Here is a 21,460-nt window from a genome sequence, read left to right as displayed (position 1 = left end):
CAACTAAACTTTCTTCAGTGGACTCTGTATACAATAGAATCTTTAAACATGTTTTATGATGCCAGAAACCATCTGTATTTTACCATTTTGCATAGGTAGAAGGAATAAGAAATATTTCCTGGACTAGATTTTCAGCTGAAAGCAGCATTCCAGTCCCTTTCAATACAGAAGACATACTATTAGATTTTTTTTCCTGGTTTATTCCTTCCTTCCATATTTTTTTCTTTCTTTTTTTTTTTTTTTTTTTTTTTTTTTTATATATATATGTCTTTGGTCTATAAGCACATTGGTTCTGTGTGCACGTACACGATACTGTTGAACAGTAGGTTGCATAGAGTCTGTTGCCCAAGAACCTTGCCTACTTTTGGCACTGCTATCAGAAATCACAGAAAAATGTCCTGCAAGAGTTTTATGATCCTTAGTGTCCTATATCAAACTCTGATCTAGGAAGAAGTGAGTATATCATGTTAAAATAATACCTATTTGGGGTATTATTTTGTCTTCTTCAGGACACAGTTTGCAAATCTTTGATGAAACAGGAGAGCAAAATTATTTTACAGACACTCAATTTTATTTATAAAAGTGATAGAATAGTGCTGAACCTTCAAAGTGTTATGTTAAGAATTATGTTAAGTGAATTTTGCTGAAGTTTTCATGCATTTAAACTACTTCTAGTAATGTGTGGCATTCTGTCTTTTTCTCTCTTCAGCCTACTAAAAAAGTGGCAATGTTGGTAAGAACGATACCTAGAATAAACTGTGTCCAAGGAAGCAATGACTTCATCTGCTGTTTTTTTCATTCTCTGCTCTCATCTTTATGAACTTGGAAGAATAGTTTCAGGAGTGAGTTCTGGATTCACAACGGTGCACTTGAACAAATACCTTTCAACATGGAATCTGTGTAAAAAGCTGATTGTCATAACAGATGTCAAAAATTGCAAGGAAAAATAAAAGGCAAGAATGAGTGCATCCTAACTGCTGACATTGATGCTTCTGGACATCTGCACAACTAATCAAATCTACTTCTAATGCAATTAACCACCAATTTTGAATTTTAGGTTATGCTAAAATAACATTTCCACAATCACAATGGTTCTTTTTTCCCTAATTGCTAATTGACCATATTAGCATTCAAAATATAAATCCAGTCTTTTAAAACTTTATGTTGGAGGAATGGCCAGTGTGATTTGATAGGCAGTTTCAAAACCAGCACTTTAAAACACAAAGGTAAGAAAAATATCTGAAGCAGAACTAGAATCTGCAAAGCTATGTTCTATCTTTTGTAAGTAACAAATAAAGCAGTTATTATTTATAGCAGACTCAGCAAAAGCAACAGGGATGGACAGAAGAGATCAGAGCATGATGCTCTCCACCACTGAGAATCCCAAGAGATAAAGTTTGAGAACAGATGTTCCCTTTTGTCCAGAAGTTCCCAGAAAGAGTACAGAATAAATAATATTTCAAATATGGTACAAGTGAAAATACTGCTCCCATTGTGTCAATTACATACACATACAGCATGCCTACCTACGTATACAGAATGATGTGTCGTCTTCATTCACAAATAGGGAGTATGGCAGTGCACTATCAGAATGCTTTGATACTCCTAATTTTTTTGATGCTGAGATATATGAAGAAACCGCATTCACAACTTCTAATTTACTTACAGTAGCAAACAGTTCATTCTGTTTATGTCTTGTGACACTCAAAGATTAATGCTCCTCTGAGCATGTGCTACCAGTAAGATACCCGTTTGTCCCATTGGCACCACCAGTCCCATTAGTGGTGATAGTGCTGTGCAGGGCCTTTGAACGAGGTACTGTTTCTTCCTCATCTGAACTTGACTCAATGTCACTTCTGTCATCCTTTGTTACCTGTAGAATTTGAGAAAAAACAAGCAATAGACAATTTTAAGGAAAAAATGGAGCTTTTTGATGCAAGCTGGAATCAGATAATTCAAACAGTTTTCAACTGGAGGTTTGAAAGTGGTATCAGATCTGGCACATTTCTCCTCCTGCCTAGAACTCCCTTCAAACACAGCTGCTAGTACATACATCCTTTGTGTGCAGAGGCAAGGTAAGAACTTTGCACTGATGCATTCAAGGTAGTATCTCGAAGGGAGAGCACAGTGCTCAAGGCAAAGGGTGGTACCTACTAAAGGAAGCAACAATTCAAACTCCCTAGTTCAGCCTAGTTCCTGCCCTCCCACTACAATCTTATTTTCTGTATCTTCAATACAGAAGCTCATCACTGGTACAGGGATTCCTATGCGTCCTTTGGGGTACTTCTCTTTGATTTGATAATGTCAGGATAAAGGCAAAATATTCACACTAACCTCTTTTCCTTCACTTCTTAAGTCATTCTGTAGAGACTATACAGCTCACAAGAAATGTTCTGTGGGCTGGCAGTAGAAAATAGAAGTATTAGCCTAAACATAGCTCACTGCACCAGGTAACTGCAGTCTGATCTTAGAGAAATGATGAGAATGGTGGTTAGAAACACAGAACATAGTCGGGTTCCTATCACAGGAACCACACAAGCAATTGAGCAAGTTCAATCATCTGCCAAATTTCTCCATTTGAAAGCTGCTTCAAAAACACACTGGCTTTAATCACTAATGATTTTCTGCTAATTGCCAGCTGAACTTAATTCCTGTCAATTCATACCCATTTACTTTATGAATTCTACTCCTTAGGCTAAAGAGTCTACTCTTCTCTTCAGTAGAGCTCGTTGAGGGTCATAAATGAAGATCACTACGTTTGAGAGCTGAACACTAGGTCCCTTCAGAATCCCTGAGGTGACTTTGCACCCAAAACAAGTAAAAGAGGGGGGACAAGAAGTGGGAAGAAAACAACAGGCATGATAAGGAGAGCAAAGAGGAGAACAGAAAAGAGAATCCTACAAAGAAAAAACCCTGCCTGCTCAATTCTTAAGGGTTCAGGATTTTTTTCTTTTTCTTTTTTTCCCCAGGTGGTAACAATGGCACAGCCAGTGCCTCATATAACTCCTAATAATTACCCATAACTCAGGTCAGAAGAGACCTTGGGAAGTCTATGCCTAAACTCCTGCAAAAAGCAGTGTCAGCAATGAGGTAAGAGTTTATCACAGATCTCTATCCAGCATGGGCTTGAAAATCTATAAAAATGGTAGAATTATATCAGATGAACAGAAAGAGGCATGAAGTTTAAGTTGCCTGCAAGTTTAAAGATGCAGCTTTCCATTCCTGTTTGTGTCCCTGTTTGTATAGCTGATTCCTAATTGTGTCAGCATCTATCCATGCTGTATAGATCACCACATCTGACAGTTACAGTTGACTTTACAACAGTGAATGGACACAAAGGTGAGAAAACACATCGCAAGACTTTTCCCCAAAGAAATCAAAACAATCACATAACAGGGAATGTCACTTAACGTATTTTTTTGATTACAGTAATTCTCCTCTATTCCAGAAAGCCCCGGAGGCAATTCTTTTGTCCAGTTGTTGCTTCAGAAATGACTATTTCCCTTTGGGGGTTCGCAGTGCTGCTACTGACCTTACAATATCATAAGCCTGAGTGACAGCACTCTGTTTGCAAACAGAGGAAAAATGTAACACACAGCTATTGACAGTAAAATCCAGCTATACAGGTATAAGGAAAAAAAAAAAATATATATATATATATATATATACACCTGTATATATACCATGTATAGCTGGCGTATATATATTCCATATACCTGTATAGCTGGATTTTAGTGTCAATGTCTAGCAGGGTCACAATTCTGGCATCTGTGAAATTGGACTGCAGCTGTGGTTGGAAATTTCATGCCATACCTACACAGCTTCAATTAACAGATTACTTCAGTCTCTTTCATAAAGCAACTTTTATATTACAACTTTTGCAGATATAGAAATACACTTAGAATTACACCTTTATCAGATAAAAGAGAATTGGCTCAACAAGATGTACCTTAGATCAGTGTGAGGGGAGATTGATCACCTGAAAATTCTACCATCATTTGAGTTCTCTTAATATAGTAGATTTGCTGCTAAATATTCTGGTAGGGTATACTCAAAAGCCAGTTAATCAAAAGAAAATCCCATGATGTAAGCACTTAAAAAAAAAATGTGGAAAGTAACATACTTTCTACATCTTTGCACTTAAACCTTGGTATGAATATAGCAGTACTTAATTCTCTTTCTTTATCTCCAATAATTAACTGGAGTAATTCCTGAAGAGGGTATTTAAAAATATGTATCTAGTTTTACAAAACTCCTAAGCATAAAAGAGAGTAAGAGACTATCAAGAGTACTTACAAATGTAGTGATAATAAATTGCTGGGCTGTTTCAAAGGTGGGAAACAGTTATACACCAGTAAAGCAATAATTAAGGATGAAGATCTACTGTAAGATATATGTAAATGTGCTGTGACAGCACTGCTTATTTTACTGTAGAAACTGAGAGGATGCGGTTGCAAATGAAGACAAATGTTAAGATCTAGAGGAAGAGTCCTAGATTAATGTATAGGCAATTTAACCTGGTCATTATCTTGCTGCAAGTATCTGACTCTACTTTCATACAACCTAAATTTCCTTGGTTGAACTACAAGACAGAGGACATATATTCGCATGTATGCTTTCTGAATGGTGCAGAGTAGCTGTTATCCTGCCAATATTTATGTACAAAAATGGTTGTAATGCAATAACACCAAGACACTATGAATATTAGGTGATGCACAAACAAGAAGTAAAAACAGCCTTAAAAGACAGCCTTCCTTCAAATATCTAAATGCAAGCGATGGATAAAAAAATAAATCAGGCAGAAACTGCAGAACAATAACAAAAGCAACAACAAACATTCCAGTATTTTGCAGAATATATCTTTTGCATAATAAATGTAAAGAAACTTACATGCAAGGGGTTCCACTTTCCAGCCTTCCAAGGCAGCACAAGGGAAAGGATAGACAAGCAGGGTAAGAGAGGGTGCAAAATAACAGGCCAAGTTCTGAAGTACATTCAGAGAAAGCAGTTATCTACAGAGCAGTTCCTATTTCATTTGGGGGTGGTTGCACATCTAAAATAACCCCTTATGAGCTCTAGTCCTTAAGGGCAAAATACCCGGTATTTTAGACAATCCTTAGGCATAACATTCATAGTCTAAATACAAGTGTTGTTTCTGCACACAAAGTGGAATGAGGTTAGCATCTTTTGTGCATTACATCTCCCCATCAAATGTAACAATGCTAACAAAATATTACATTTCATCTCAAGCAGTCTTGCTGGGGGGATCCTCTGGCCCTTCCCAGAGTCTCATAAATACTAAAAAACAAAAGAGGTTGTGGTTTGTAACCTTGCCACAAGCAAAAGCAGAAGAATTTCAGTTTGTATTATTATTATCAGTGTCAGCTGGGAAGCTAACAGTTTTCCAACTAGTATGAAGAAGAAAAACAGAACTGGCATGTTTAGTAATGTATTAGGGTTCAGAAAGAAAAAGTACCCCAAAAGTATTGATACTGTACCACGTATTGATACTGAAACAGTTAAAATAATAAATATGAAACAGAAGTCTATCAGTGCTGTCTTACCTTGCCCTTTGAAATAGCTTTGTAGGCTGCCTTTATTATTAGATAAGACCAAAAACAGTGCAGAATCTGAAGAACCACAAGCAGCACGTTGAAGACCCACAAGGCAGGAAAATTGCCCAGAGCTTCATACAGTTCAAACAATGTAGTGTTTAATATCCTAGAAGGGAAAGGGACAGAAAAATCATTACATTTTTTTTAAAGCCAGCAATCTCAAAGGATGCGCTTTCTAAATCAAGATATATAAATCAACAAATATGGGATTAGATGGGATCTATCCATATAGTTGCATCTTACAGCAGCAGTGACTTGGTCTGAATCATCTTGGTGTCTCTAGAGAGAATCACCACCAAAATTTGGCTTTCAGTGCTTAATGTCACTTAGGAGAAATTACATACAGGAAAGAAAGATTCTCAGCATGCATTTCTTCTTTTATAAAGCTTGCAGGTGTCAGTTGTCTTAAATAACCAAAATGCTCATTAATAACAATGATTGCTTAAATTCCTTTCTCTTTTAATAAAGTTTTTTCATTTTGACTTCCTCCAGACATGGTTTGGTACCTGTGTACTACCAACACAAAAGAAACAGCACATATGGGGACTTTTACTTTCCATTCAACTCCCAGGCACTAGGACCATGTTCTTCAAAACACATTCCCAGGCTGCAATAGGGATCTGCAACCTCTCCAGGGAAGAGCTGTATGAATTAGCTACCAGCCTACAGTCACTAGATGGCAACAGACATGCTTTATCTGAATGCAAAAGGGGCGTAACTGAAGTCCTGCAAGGATTCAGGACAGCAGAGCTCACTTTTGAAATGCTAGGGACACTGAGCTCTACTTTTTAAATAAAATAAATACTTTTTAAATAAAAATCACGCTTGCCACAGCTACAGTCCTTTCCAAAAACATCAAAATCAGTTCAAGCAATAATAAGTATGTATACACACATTTAAGTTAGAGTACAGCATAATGATTTATATATATATGAACAGCATTGACCACAAATCAGGCAACAATTTCTAACACTCTGGACTTGTGGTATATAAGGCATTTCATAATAAATATTTTAGCTTTTTATTTTTGCTCTATTACGCTAAGATTCATAATTTAATGAAAGGATCTTATAACCTTATATACAGTTGTGTTTTCAGAATGTTTTACGTTTATGGAGTAGACATTGGAAAAAAACTGTTTTCTAGCAGAAGCAAAACAGTTCTGCACTTACTGTACTGCTCTAATTTAATGCTCAGAATAAAATTAACATATTTTCAAAAATAACTGAACAATCAGCTGCATCACACCAACGACACAACTTCTTGTTGGCATGATGCAGCACCATCTAACTTCTCTAGCTGAACAAGCAGTACTCAGGAGGCTATCAGCAGCAGGCCCATGTGCTGACTCAGGTGATGCTCCCTCCCAATAAGTTAATGGGCATGAGTCCAGGCTCTTGGATAGCAGAAACTAATTCTTAGTAAGTTGATCATCCGTCTTACACTTGGGATGAAACAAGGAAATGGAGATGAAGAAAGAGAAATAAAGAAAGAGTTGGAGAGGCAGAAGAGTAAAATGCTTGTTTAAATTAATCTGAGAATTGGCAAAATCTGCTGTGTTTGCTTCTGAAAGGATTTTAGACGAATAAGAGAAGACAAAGAAGGCCATGTGAAAAGAGTAGGCGGTCTTCCAGGCAGGCGGAAAATTCATGATAAACTCTGCAGAATGAAGCATAGCAGGGTGACTGCCATGCTGGGCACTGTTATGTTCAAAAGAAGCAGAAACTGTGCAGCTGAAATGAATGCTAGTGCAAGTTGCCTTAGCTCCTGCAACATTGCCCAGTGCCCAGAATACTGCACATGCAATGAGCAGAATGAAAGGCATGCTGCTACTACAGTGGAAAAGGTATAACAAATGTATTAGTTTATTCTTCATTATACATGCTAAATAGTGACTAAGACCAGAGATCAAAGAGTCAGGAGGCCTAGATTCTGTATTTCTATTAGCTTATTGTATGATCCAAAAAATTCTCAAGTTCTTTCACCCAGTTTACTTACTGTTAAGGATGTATATAAGGTATCAGTGCTTGTCTGTCTCACAAAGATGATGGGACATGTTAATTAACAGGCTTGTTTATAAACCACTATGGACTACACTGTAACACTAAGAGCGTGAAAGTACTCATGTGCACATGTTGACCAGCCACAGGATATACTGGCTACAGTTCATCAGTAGTCAAGATTTATTGCTGTTATTTAGACTTTCATAGAAATACAATAGGCCTTCAAATCCCAGGCTGCCCCAGTTACTTGCACTAATAATGCTAAGCTAACTTTACACACAATAGGTGATCTGATAGCTGTTTCTGCATGCATGACCTTAAACAAGCTACCCAACATTTTACCCAAGAAGGGTATAAAATGACAAGTAAAACAGACATTAAGTTCAAGAAAAGCTGGACTACAGCAACTGCATATCCCAGAGTCCTCAAGCTGCAGTACAGCTAAATATTTAATTATAGCAAACCCAGTATGTAAAGATTGTACCGCCAACTTCTCACTCTTCTGAGTTTCAGCTTGGCAGAAAGCTGGAACTAGATAATTTGAGCTCCCTCCCAACCCAAGCCATTCTATGATCATGTGGAGTATGCTCATCCATTCCAATCTTGCACCAGAAAACACTGAAGTCAGCTGAGGTCTGGCTGTTAATACAAGCTCAGATGCTGTGCAGACAGGTAGCTTCTGCTCTGACACTAACCAGCAACAGTAACTCTTTGCAGAAATCACATCCCCGACATTGAGATCATATTATTTTAAGTCCTGTGTAGATCAATAGGATTTCCAATTACTTAACAAAAACTGCTACAGACAGGAAATTATTCATGTTTGACATCCTGTAAAAGATACCATTCTGATCAGGCTGTCACTGTCCTGTGTTCAGCTGTGCTTTTCTCTTTACTCAATTTCTTCTCATCAACAACTATTGCCCTTTAACTGATCTTGCAGCCACTAGCATGAATATTAGTATTTCTATCCTTGTGGATAGAAGAAAACAAAAAAGAACACAAGGTCAGAGACATCTTCACAATCCAAGCTCAAACCTCAGGATAGTCTTTCAATAGACGTTACGATACGAAAAGAATTCAAATTTCCTAGCTGAACGTGATTATACTCAGCAAAATGTTTTATCAGTAACATATCCTGGCAAAATGCTTGCATGAAGACCTGTGGATCAGAGCATGAAAAACTTCAAGCACATAAAATTTTTATACAAGCAACAGAAAATATATGTCAAGACCCCTTTGCCTGGAGTTCATGGTATTCTCTAAATAGAAAGGCTCTTAATGTAAACTACAGGAGGACTGTTTCCTATTTTTGCAGCACAAGCTATCAGAGAAAATAAAAGCCTTTCTGATGCCTCTTTCAGTTAAGTAAATGCAGTACCTGTGTGGGAGGAATATTCTTACTTTTGGAGCACAGACACACTGTGTTGTGTTCAGCTACGTGCCATAGCAAACATTTCAGGAGAAATGATACAAACTTTCTTCAATGCAGGAACTAAATAGGACTTGTTCAAAACTCATAAAACAGCTGCAGCTACTCCTCTGCCAGACACCTACTGCCCTTCAGGTGGCTTACATGCCATCAATAGTAGGAGTACTGCACTTTGAATTCTTTATTTTATTTTATACTGAGAACCTGTCCCTGCAGCAACAGTACCATTTTTAAATCCACGCTTCAAAAAGTGTGATGGTAGCATCTATCAGTGACTTATCTTTCAAATGAATGGTGAAAACATCATGGATTATATTTAAAAATGATAGAAATATTAAGGTTGGAAAAGACCACTAAGATCATCTAGTCCAACATTAGTGCATCACCATCACACCCACTAATCCACATTGCTCAGTGCCTTTTTCTGAAAACTTCTAAGGACAGTGACACCACCACTTCCCTGGGCAGCCTATTCCAATGCTTCACTCTACGAAGCATCTAATATCCAACCTGAACCTGGTGCAACATACGGCTATTCCTTCTTATCCTATCACTGTTACCTGAGAGAAGAGAATGACTCCCACCTCACCATAATCTTCTTTTCGGTTGTTGTAGAGAGCAATAAAGTCTGCCCTGAGCCTCCTCTTCTCTGTACTAAATAATCTCAGTTCCCTCACAGTTGTTTCTCATAAGACTTGTGTTACAGACTCTTCATAGCTTTGTTGCCTTTCTTTGGATGTGCTGCAGGGTCTCAATGTCTTTCTTGTAGAAAGTAGCCCAAAGCCTGGGTCAAATTTTTATCACATCTCTCTCCAGGTAAAAATCATGGCCAGCCTCTTTTCTCTTCCCTTCCCTCCTGCAAACAATTTTTTGGAGGACTTCAGATGACTGCCATCCACTGAGGCACCCTTCAAGTTCAGCCTTCTCAGCTCAGCCACTGTGCTCTTCAGTCACTGTGCCTTGAGGAGCTCATTTAAAAGCAGCTAAAACGTATAAGAAAGTGCCTAGCCACAGGAACATCACCAACATTGCTTCCCTTCTCTTGAGACATTTTCACTCACGAGAATAATTTTGAACAGAAGTGCCCCAGCACTTGTTTCTGGCCTGTTTTCAATCAGGTTTTAGAAAGGAAAGTGAGAACACTGACTGAACAGCCTGCCCCAACAACAGAAGTCATTATTACAGCCACAGGGCACAGACTACAAAAACTAAAAATAAGAACTGACTTTGCAAGACCTGATAAAATCCTTTTTCATCTCATTTTTTTCCAGTTGTGATTACACATAAATCTTAAAAACTGAAATACTGAACAAATGCCACTTCTTGTTATTTACACTGCAAAGCCACAGTGGTGAATGACACACACAACCTTTCAATTTCTTACAGCCTTCCTGTAAACTCATCAGTATTAGCCCAGCGTTCCAAAGACTTCAGATTTGCTTCTCATAATCCTGAGTTCACAAGTGCTGTAAACAACTTGAGGAAATAAAATAGGCATTATTTGGCATTATTAAGGACATAATCGAGTAACATTTGGTCAAAAGCAGATGGAATGACATTATACATATTCTGCTACAGAGCTAAGAGTTGAAGTCAATGCTTTCTTCAAATGTTTTTTTAGTTAGCTTGCCAAAGACTCTTTATTAAATGCTGTTGATTAAGTGCACAGGCTGTAAGTTGCCTGCTAAAATTACAGAGCACCTGAATTACAAGGACATTACGTAATTTTTGCTGTTACTTCTGCAGCATCCACTCACTGACACCATGAATAGCATCAGTAATCAAATACATTGGATTAAAATAAGAATTTATGCCTTCAATATCTGCTACCCACAAACTAGGTTGTGCATTATTTTGGACAATGTTATGAGCAAAATGAGGTCAAAACAGTGTCAACGATATACTTTCATAATCAGAAAGTAATTCATTTTACTGCAGAGCAATTAGAGATGCTTGTCCAGCTCTATACATAATATTGGCCAGGATAGAAAGGTTTTCACTGGCTTCAGGATCCAGTAAGAATAAGTAAGACCATCATAAATAAAACACTGGTCATTCAGAGTCCAGATAAGGTTTGGGCAGCTGGGATTTATCTGGTTACCTAGATTTTCACCGTGCCTAGTAAATAACCAGAACTCTTGCTTTAGCTAGTGCCCACGTCTTGTTTTGATGCAGTAAGATGCTTGTGGGTTTGAGCTTTCTGTTTTGCCAATATGTTCAGAGGAAAGAAGCAGGGTGCCTCTGTCAGGGTCCACATGCTGCCTTCCCACCATACACATGCTCAAAGGGCCAAACAGTAGAAAATCTGCTAGGAAAGAAAAACAGATCAAAGACAATGATTCAAATTCCCTGCATGTTAGGAACTGCACAAAAAAAGTCAAAATCAGCTAGAAAAAAAAAGACAAGGCCAGAAAAAAACAGAGGTTCAGCAAATCTCTTCAGCAGCTGCTACTGATGGGGGCTCTGTGCTGCCCTATTAATAACTCAAGCTGCAATTTCACTAAGAGAGAAGCAGATTGCAGGATAAAAGGAAGGAGACAGAACAGTGCAAACTGGCAATACTGGATCACTGTTTGGAGACCCAGTGTGTGCATTAATAACATGGCTGTATCCCACACTGTTGTTTAACTAATGATGAAATTCAGGAAGGGCTAGTCAGCTGGTCATGCAGAGATAAGATAGAGATAGTAATAAGTAACTAGGGTTTGTTCCAGCACACCATGGTGAACAGAAGTTAATTTTAACTCAGCAAGGATCATTCTATGCCTGTCTGGCTCATGCTGATAATCACTGCCATGAAAAGGCGATTACAAATCAGCCATGAACCAGACTGTGTGTATTCTCATGATCTTTAAAAATGAAAGAATAACAAGAAAACAAGTAATTATTCTGAAGACTGGCAGACCTGTGGTTATAAAGCTTTTGCTGTCATAAGGAAAAAAAAACAACACAACTATTTAGTAACTGCACTTTTGAGTCAATGAAGAGACAGATTGAAACAGTGAGAATTATTATCATTATCATTGACAGAATCTTTCCAAACAGATGCACAAACGAAAGATCCAGTGAGATGTACCAACTAATATTAAACAAGACCACACTACATAGCCAAAGCAGTTTTCTTATCTGTGCTCATAGCTTCCAGTGTTTTGGAGGCACCAAGGTGCCTGAAGAGGTCAACAACAGGGCACCTGGGTAACACCAAATCTACCTAGATGATATTTTGGGGGACAGGAGGAAGATGTCTGTGTTCTTTATAATCAACTTGAATCAAGCATTCGCCTACATTTGTACAGTTAAGCTACTGATGTTTTACAACATTTGTCAGTGAATTTACACTGTGTGCACACTGACACTTCACAGACCTAATGAGTGCAAACCCCATCACCCTGCTCCCTTTACTTTTGATTGCAGCACTTTCCTGCAACTCAATGTTTTAGTTTTCCTATAATTAATCAAAAGTGGTGAAAAATAACCTATACTAGTACTACTCTGAGAATCATGAAGGAAGCTGCATTTACACAACTTAGCATTGTCCACATGGTAAGCATCAGCCTTGTTTTCATTGGAGCCTTCTCTTCCTTCTTTCAATCCAAAAGTTACACCTTTCTGTAGCTACTTCAAAACGTTTTAAAACAGTAAATGAGTATAGTAGCATCATGTCTCTCTCCACTGCTTTCCACTCCAGCTCTTTAAAATACCCCGTCACCTTGTGAAAACAATTTCAGATATTGAACTCTTCACAGCATTATTCAAACTGCTCTGTCAGAAAAAGGAAATACAATGCATATATTCTGGAAGGATAAGCACAGTAAGAGAGTATTCTGGGACTCCTCTTCAGCTTCATAAATTTCATAATTTCATCTTCATAAATTTCACAGTTCTCAGAACAAGGATTCCGCAACAAGCAAAGAAAGACTGGAAATCTTGGCTGCTGTAACGCATTACCTTCTTCAGACCCACATCTCCTGTAATGTAAGAGCCTGTTTGTTCTCTGTACACTTCAAAAAATGATTAATAAATATTACAGTCCCTTGGACTTTTCCTTTCAGGATACTGAAATAAAAACAAAATGACATTAAAAAGCAAACCATTCCTTTACCAATAGAGAGAAAACTGAATCCGTTCAACTACATCAAAACAAAATGTTTGAGAATTAGGGAAAAGAACATGCAAGGCTTATTGGAATGAAGAAAAGCTTGAGGTAACAGCTTTGCACAGTATGACCACAGTATTAGACCAACCAGGAGCTCACATCACTTCTGTCAAGTCTTCAGTTTGAGGTTGCCTTCATTCTCTTTACAACTCTGTATCACTTGAGAAGGCATCATATTCCCTCGACTTATAGAGAGTTATGTTTTATGTTGTAATTTGCTAGAACAGAGATTATGCGCAAGTGGGAGCATTTCACAAGCGAAATGTCTTGTCAGTGAAAATAGCAGCTTTACTCCTACATTCACTTAGTGGCAGGAGGAAGAAAGTGTCCTGGGGTTTTTGAATTATTGCTGAAACGAACTCCAGATGCCTGTAGAAAGACTGCTAAATATATACCTAATTGCCTGTTTCTTTTGTCTTAGCCCTGCTGCTAAACAACCTTCAGACAACAGCATTTGAAACATTCTGAATTCTTTATTAGCACCTTTATGCAGAATTAAATGATACTTGTGCAAAGCTGGAGCACAAGCTCATGCCTGCACTTCATAAGCAGTGTTGTTGGAACCCTGCCTTGGATATCTGCCTTCCTGCGTGGGGGAGGTTTTCTTCTAAATTACAGTCTTCCTTTCACATTACATGCTCACCATTTTTTTTTTTTTTAATTTTTTTTTTACCTCTTAGTTTTTATGCTAGAGGAATTTGCATATTTATGTAATATTAATCAAGCACCAAATTTTGCTGCTTTGAATATCCAGCAACAAGGAAAAGGAGAGCAAAACTATGCCTTCTGGCTTGCTGCCACTCCAATGACTCATATTTGCCGACATGCAAGCTAATGGGGATGAAGAGTTAGCACTACAGCTTCATAGAAAAAGAGGATTTGTGAGATACAAGCTCATGCATCCCATACTTAATCTCTACTAACCATGGCTCCCATGGGCAATGCTCCCACTAAGCTAAGAACTAGGAAACTGCCTCCAAACTCTGTGATGACAGATGTTTGTAAGGATAATAAAGTGTATGTAAACTGATAGTTTGGTTTGGAGAAATGATGGTGTCAAAAATCACGAATAATATACACCATGCTTATACTCTCTTCCCTGTAATTGAGGCATCCTTGCAACTAGCACTCCAGCAAGAGAACCCTCTGAAGATACCTTTCCATGTATTCCTTTCTGTTAGAAGGTATTTTAGGGCTAACTTGTGATTCATAGTTTAATAAGATTTCAAAAGAGCCTGATGCTCTTATTTCTTAGTCATGCAGGTAAGCATATTAAGGACTGCATGCGCTTCAAGGCAAGGATCTTACTTTTCTTACAGTGTGACTTTTTCTTGTTAGGAAAAAAAAAATACCATCACCACTGTCCATTTATTAAGTAGACAAATTTCCAAAGCTGAAATGCTGGATTTTTTTTTCTTTTTTTTTTTACTAAAAGGGTATAAAAATCAGGAAAATGACAATTTCAAGACATAGACAGAAATGTCAAACACTGTTATGAACAGAATCAGGTTCCAGGTGGACTCAGAGCGATACAGTGTTTACAGTTCAGTTTCATATTCACAGAGACCAGGTGAATGGCTAAACTGTTCACAGATTCAAATGAGATAAACATGCGCTTTGGTCAGCTAAGCAGGAGGAAAGGCAAAGGGATCACTAGTGTAACCATTCTATCTGTGAAGCAAGAGTACATTGTCTGCTGCTAGCTATACACAATCCTTCTGCCTTCTCTGATTTTACGAGTCTATACTGAATGATACCACCTAACCACTCCAGTGTTATGATGCATTCTTCTACCACAGGTTCCACAGGAACAAAATACAGGTATTACACAGACAGTATGTCAAACAAATTCTACTCTTGTAAAAAGAAGTTTGTTGTCTATACCATCTTTGCCCATAGCTGTAACCTGATGTCCTCATTAACCCAGTATTCAGTACCAAGGAAGTCAACAATACCCAAAGCTACCATGCAATGCTCTTTTCTGTCCCTCTTTCCCAGATCTACTCACTGCAATTTTCATCCTGCTTTCAGTACACTGGGCCACTGCTACCCTTTAGAGCAGAATTCTGACAATGTTCAATCTGCTGCTTGTACCATGTTCATACAGGAATGGATGGGCACACCCCAGATCAACAGTACAAAATGTCATGCCTGTAAAGCAGCGCTTAAATTTCTATGCTTGTTCTGTAACTTAATGCTGTGCTGTTAGTCTCTTCTAGGACTCTGCAAGTCTAACAGCATGAGGTGCGCATTACAGGGTGTGAACATCAGTGAGGTTACAAATGCAGTGTTATTTTCAATGTCTCAGGTTAAAAGTTAATGTGTGGATTTTCAAAAACTTGACTACCACAGTAGAGATGTAAAGGATGGGAAAATCTTGACCTTGTTGATTTTAAGATATCTCAAGAGAAAACGCATATTGGGCAGCTGCTTCTAGTTAAATGTGTACAAGATTAATGTCCTCCTTCAAAATCATACACCCTGAGAAAATTAATCTAGTCTTCATTGTTTGTTTATCAAAGCAAGCACAAAGCAGTGATTTGGTAAAGTTTGTGTCTAAGTAACAAAATTTAAAGTCAGCATCTCTCTCTTTGCCATTTCAAATAACACAAAGAGTGGTTTAACTGCTCTGCTAGTGGTACAGATGAACACATAAGGCACCTTGTAGAATCACAAAAATACTGAGGTTGGAGGGGACCCCTGCAGATTATCTGGTCCAACACTCCTGTTCAGGCAATGTCATCTACAGCAGGCTGTCCAAAACTTGGATTTTTTCTGTGTCACCAGGTCCCCTATCTCATTCAGCTATAGGCCCCTATTTTGTCTAGTCATCCTTTTTGTCATCTATGCATTTACATAAGACCTCTTTGTTGATTTTGATATCCGTTGCCAGATTAAATTCTAGCTGAACTTCCTCTTTCCTAACCTCATTCCTTCAATGCTCTGCATTCCTCTCAGGTTAGCTGTATAAGAAATCCCACCTCAAAGCACTCAGAAAAAACTAAATTTATTTCTGTTTTAAAACCATCAAAGAAGAGAGAAGTGAGTCGTGGGATTTCTATTTCAAGCTGCCATAATCAGACTGAGCCATTCCTGCATTTCCCAATATAAAACAACGTGCGATGGTTAGATAAAATCCCATGATCAGAAATGCTATCATTTTTCCTATTTGAGATCACACAGATAGAAAATTTAACTTAATTCATTTAGCGAAATTCAATGAATGGCCAAGTTAACTTCAAGGGAATACTGAGGAGAAGGAAGAAAAGATGCTTAAGAAACAAATCATTGCTCCTTGGAATAAAATAACATGCATTTAAAAAACTCAGTTTGTGTGTCTAACAATTTTCTCTTTTTGTTATGGGGCTGTACAAACAGCACAGTGGGGATCAGGTATTATATTATTTTTTGGGGGTCATTAACCACTAAATGAGACTTCTACATTCTAGCATTAATCAGGACCGACGATAAAGCACCTTAAGGGCTCCTTATCCTGTTTGCAGTAAACAAAGTCTTCTAAGAGAGGTTGATACTGGTATCCATATATACTGTCTGCTTAAATGAAGAACTTGGTTGTAATCTTTCTAAATAAACCTCTGCAAAGGGTAACATTTCTGATGCTTCCCAAAACCAAAACTACCGTCATTATCTTCTGACATAATAAAAGATCCTTCCTGGTCTCACAGAGACGTAGAAATTTCATTAGTTCTGTTTGCACTAGAGAAAGGAAGGATCTTGAAAGTAAAAGAGTAAGGTCAATGCCTTCTCCCAGCCTTGCTCATATATATGGCACATGCACCTATAGCAGAGCTTTTGCTTTTTATGCAAAGCTAACTCATACTATAATTACAGAGAAACCTCAATGAATTTCTCCACCGGTACAGAACGAGTCTGCAGCCTTCTGGATATTGAAGATCCTAGCTAAAGAACCAAATATCTGTGTCTATTTGTATGTGTTCAGGTGTTATGTACCTAAGAAGAGAATGTACGTGCACATGCAAGCAGCTACCTTTGTTTGGGAAGAGGTGAGATTACATTAATAACAATATAATTACCTTAAAGATGCATGTTTTACAGAACTTTCCCACTACCTCCCTCCAACACAAAGGAAGGGTAGAAAATGAATAGCCTGCAGTACTGCAAATCTGCACAACAATAACATCCTTATACTGATTTCAGCAGGGCTGGACTTTCCTTAGCTCTCTGAACTTGTTCATAAAGCATGCGCTGTAAGCTAATGTGAAGATCAAGCTTAGCATCTGTTCAGTGCATTCAGCGACTAATATTTTATTTTCCCTCCCACTTCTTGCCAACACAAGAAACTACCTGCTAACCCAAGCCATATGATTTCCAATTCACTTTTAACTGAAAACCAGCAGAAGCCCCACGTTTCTTGTCTAGCACACTGTAAATCCAATGGCAGTCTAGCAAATAGGCTACTATAACACCTGGTTATATTTGAAACACCCTTTGATGCTTTGGGAAACAGAGTAATGTCAAGGAATCATGTTCAATTACAACACAGTTATTTTCAAATCTGCTTGATGCTTAGCATTTGATGGAAATGATGTGCTTACTCACCATAAAGGATATATGCCAAGCCTACTGACAATGAAGACAATGGCAAACGTAAGGAACAGAAGGTCACTCAGTTTTTGACACTTGCAATAGTTTGCCATTTTGGCAGCCTGTAAAAGAAAGAAATGTCTGTTTACTCCTGTGAGGACAACTGAATTCTCTTGAAGTGTGTATAAGTTGTAAAAAAAATAAATCAAAATTTGATTAAATGACTAACGTTTTCATTGGGCTGCCTCACAGAAACCTCAGAACTCCTCTCTACTAAGCAGTTGGAAACTTTTTTTTCCTGAGAAAAAGATGCACAAAACCAGAATATTTCCTCCACTTCATTCATCTCCTTTTCATTTCCTCTTTGAAATCCTACAAATCCTAGTTTCAAATTTACATAACTCTTACAAAGATTTTACCGAGCTCCACTATGTTTATGCTATCCTTGTCAGCAGCCTTTTAACCTACTTTCTCTCATCTTTCCACAATGCTACAAATCCAAGTCTTTCCCACTGGGCTGCATTTTTATTTTTGGCAGCTACATATTTTTCAGCTGTCCCATACTTCCATCTTCCAGTTTTTGCTATACATAACGTTTCTGTTTCAAAAGCTCAATTGTGCCCCACAGCCCCTATTCTCCTACAGTATCTCTCCTGCCTTTCACAGAATCACAGAATCATTAAGGTTAGAAAAGACCTATAAGATCAGCCAGTCCAACCATTCACCTATCACCAATGGTTCTCGCTAAACCATATCCATCAACACAACATCCAAATGTTCCTTGAACACCTCCAGGGAAGGGGATTCCACCACCTCCCTGGGCAGCCCATTCCAGTGCCTGACCACCCTTTCAGAGAAGTAGTATTTCCTAATATCCAGCCTGAATCTTCCCTGGCGCAGCTTGAAACCATTCCCTCTAGTCCTATCACCGGTTATACGGGAGAAGAGGCTGACCCCCAGCTCGCTACAGCCTCCCTTCAGGTAGTTATAGAGAGCCTATATTCTGGCCTATACTGAGCAGTTTCTGTCTTTAAGTTCATATTCCTCTCTCCAAATCTTTTCCCAAGGCTTATATTGCCCCCTATATCTTCATCCTCCATCTAAGTCACTTTTGCTCTCCTAACCTTTTGCCCTAAGCCTATTTCTACATGCTCCACTCATTTGTCTTCATGCAATCTTCTGACTCCTTCCTTGGTCAAGGAGTCAACCAGATATACTTCACTCAAACTCTTTAAAACTCTGATCTTACCTGAAGTTTTCCTGTCCTCTTCCTCCTGAAGAAAACAGCATGCACATACAACCTTGTTTTAAGGCACTCATGCTGCTTCCAGAGTGTTCACATCTTTCTTATGCTTTGTGTCAAAAGTGTACAGAGCTACTGCACCATGTAGTATATCAAGAGATTAATTTAGTGTCCACTGAATGTCTCCCTCAGAGGAGACACATATCCAGCTCCCCTATCTAAAAAATGCTTGATTGTGAAGACTTTCCAGAGGCTAGAAAGGAGAAAAATAACCACAATGCATATAGAATACTATTCTGACTGCAGAATTCAAACCAAAGAACTAAAACTGGTGAGAAGCAGTCCTGCATTGTTTGATTCTATTGGTTTGAACACACTGAACCTGAAAATGCTCAATGCTCACATCAGACAATCCATATGCCAAAACCAACCAGCACTTCTGGATGTAACATCACATCTGAAATGTTTCTATTCAAAATCTGAACATAAAGGATATTCTTACAAACAGAAAACAAATTAGGAAGCTCACAAAATATTTGGAAAGCTTCAAGTGCTGCAAAGAAATCATTAGCATTCTGAATCAACCCTATAGTCTTAAAGCCTTCTCAATCACTCCTGTATTCTACTGGACATGAATGTGTTTCCTAGCAGTTTGTACTTTGGCTGGTTTAAGGAAAAGATAACACTTTGGATGCCAACGTGTAAGGGAGAGGAGTTACTAACATCTTGATTTCCAGATAACTGGAAGTTCAGTATTCCCACAATTGCAGCCTAAAAAAGGCGGTTTACAGTGCGTGGAGCTGGTATTGCCACAGCAGCTTGTAGTAGTATTTCTCAAAAGCAGTACAGGTGATGGGTTATCAATACTCAAAACACAGATCTACAAACAACATTGATAAGGAAGGACTAGAAAAAAGTGGTAAAGTGCATGCTGTTGGATAGAATTTGGCCACCTAAGACAATGTAACACAAAGTAACTCAGCATTCATTAAATAGGAAGGGAATTGAATCTGGAAGGTCTCAAGGTCCCAAATAGGAGCAGTTTTACACACTTAAGCAGGTTAGTTTTTAACCCGCAAGCTGTACTACATTGCAAAGACACCCCAAGCCCCTCAAAGAACTGAACTTAGAAGGGATGCTGAAATTTTCTCTCAGTAGCTTGGATTTCAGCTAAAGATTATATAATGGCTTCCTACACAAGCCAGTGATTCTACACTTAGTCTATCCTGGCATAGCTAGGCTGCTTTAAGCATCCAAGATAACCTAAGCTGAGTTACAGATTCTTGAGTATCACAGAATCTTAAAACGGTTGAAGTTGGAAAGGACCCTCTGAAGGTCACCTGGTCCAATCCCCCTGCTCAAGATGTAACACCCAGAGCCCATAGTACCTATGACCATGACCAGAATGCTTTCGAGAATCTCCAGGGGGGAGACTCCCCAGTCTCTGGGCAGCCTGTGCCAGCCTTCTGTAACCCATACTGTAAAAGAAGTGCTTCCTGATGCTTAGACAGAACTCCTATGTTCCTATGTGTGCCTACTGCCTTTTGTTCTGGCACTAGGCACTACTAAGAAGAGCTGAGTTCCATTCTTTTTGCATTCTCCCTGAGCCCCTCCTCTTCTCCAGGCTGAACAGACCTAGCACTCTCAGCCTCTCCTTACAGCAGAAGTGCTCCTGTCCTTTGATCATCCTGGTGGCCCTTCATTGGACTCTTATTTCCATGTCTCTCTTGCACTGAGGGGCTCAGAATTAGGCAGAGGACTCCAGGCATGGCCTCACCAATGCTGAGTAGGGGGTAAGGATCACCTCTCTTGTCCTGCTGGTGATACTTTGCCTAACACAGCCAAGAATATTGCTAGCCTTCTTAGCAGCAAGAGCACATTACTGACTCATGATCATATGTATTCCAGAACTCCTGGGACTTTTTTTCTGCAATGCTGCTTTCCGGTTGGGTGGCCTCCAGTATATACTGATTACTTGAGTTGTTCCTCCCCAGGTACCAGACTCTGCACTTCATGCTGTTGAAATTCATAAGATTCTTGTCAGCCCACTTCTCCAGTCAAGGTCCCTCTGGATGTCAGAGTCAGCACTCCCTCCCATTTTGTATCATCTTAAATCATCCAGATAATTAATGAAGATGTTAAACAGGACTGGATACAGCACTGGCTCTTGAGGTACTCCACTGCTTACCGGCCTCCAATTAGACTTTTTACCACTGATCGCTATTTCAGTGCCTGGCTGTTCAGTCAGTTTTTGATCTGCTTTATTTTCTGATCATCCAACCCATGATTTGACAGCTTCCCTACAGGAATTCTGAGAATCTTAAGTTGTCAGTGTCAAAGATTTTACTGAAGCTTGAGATGACAATAGGAACAGCTTTCCCTTCATCCAGTCCCACTATGAATCTTTTACACATGTTAATACCTTAAAGTCTACGGAATAAAACC

The 21,460-nt window shown here is 38.6% G+C and overlaps 1 protein-coding gene across 2 annotated transcripts in view; it reads right to left on the bottom strand.

The window, feature by feature from the left end:
* CERS6 (ceramide synthase 6) overlaps positions 1 to 21,460 on the bottom strand; it is a 123,672-nt gene that overhangs the window by 12,268 nt on the left and 89,944 nt on the right. Inside the window, exons 8-11 of one of the 2 annotated variants that reach the window (XM_090143959.1) lie at positions 17,788 to 17,894; positions 5,565 to 5,721; positions 4,891 to 4,914; positions 747 to 1,873 (exon numbers count right to left, since the gene is read on the bottom strand). In XM_090143959.1, the coding sequence (XP_090000085.1) occupies positions 1,712 to 1,873; positions 4,891 to 4,914; positions 5,565 to 5,721; positions 17,788 to 17,894 (450 nt within the window). In that variant the 3' untranslated portion in view covers positions 747 to 1,711. Of the gene's footprint in view, positions 1 to 233; positions 1,874 to 4,890; positions 4,915 to 5,564; positions 5,722 to 17,787; positions 17,895 to 21,460 lie in introns of those variants that run through there. The other variant, XM_031599521.2, reaches the window with a different exon arrangement.

The sequence above is a fragment of the Phasianus colchicus genome, chromosome 7 (genome assembly GCF_987193195.1).
Source record: "Phasianus colchicus chromosome 7, bPhaCol1.hap1.1, whole genome shotgun sequence".
Classification (NCBI taxonomy): domain Eukaryota; kingdom Metazoa; phylum Chordata; class Aves; order Galliformes; family Phasianidae; genus Phasianus; species Phasianus colchicus.
Note: the sequence above shows the minus strand (reverse complement) of the source record. Positions and strands in the feature narration are given on the sequence as shown.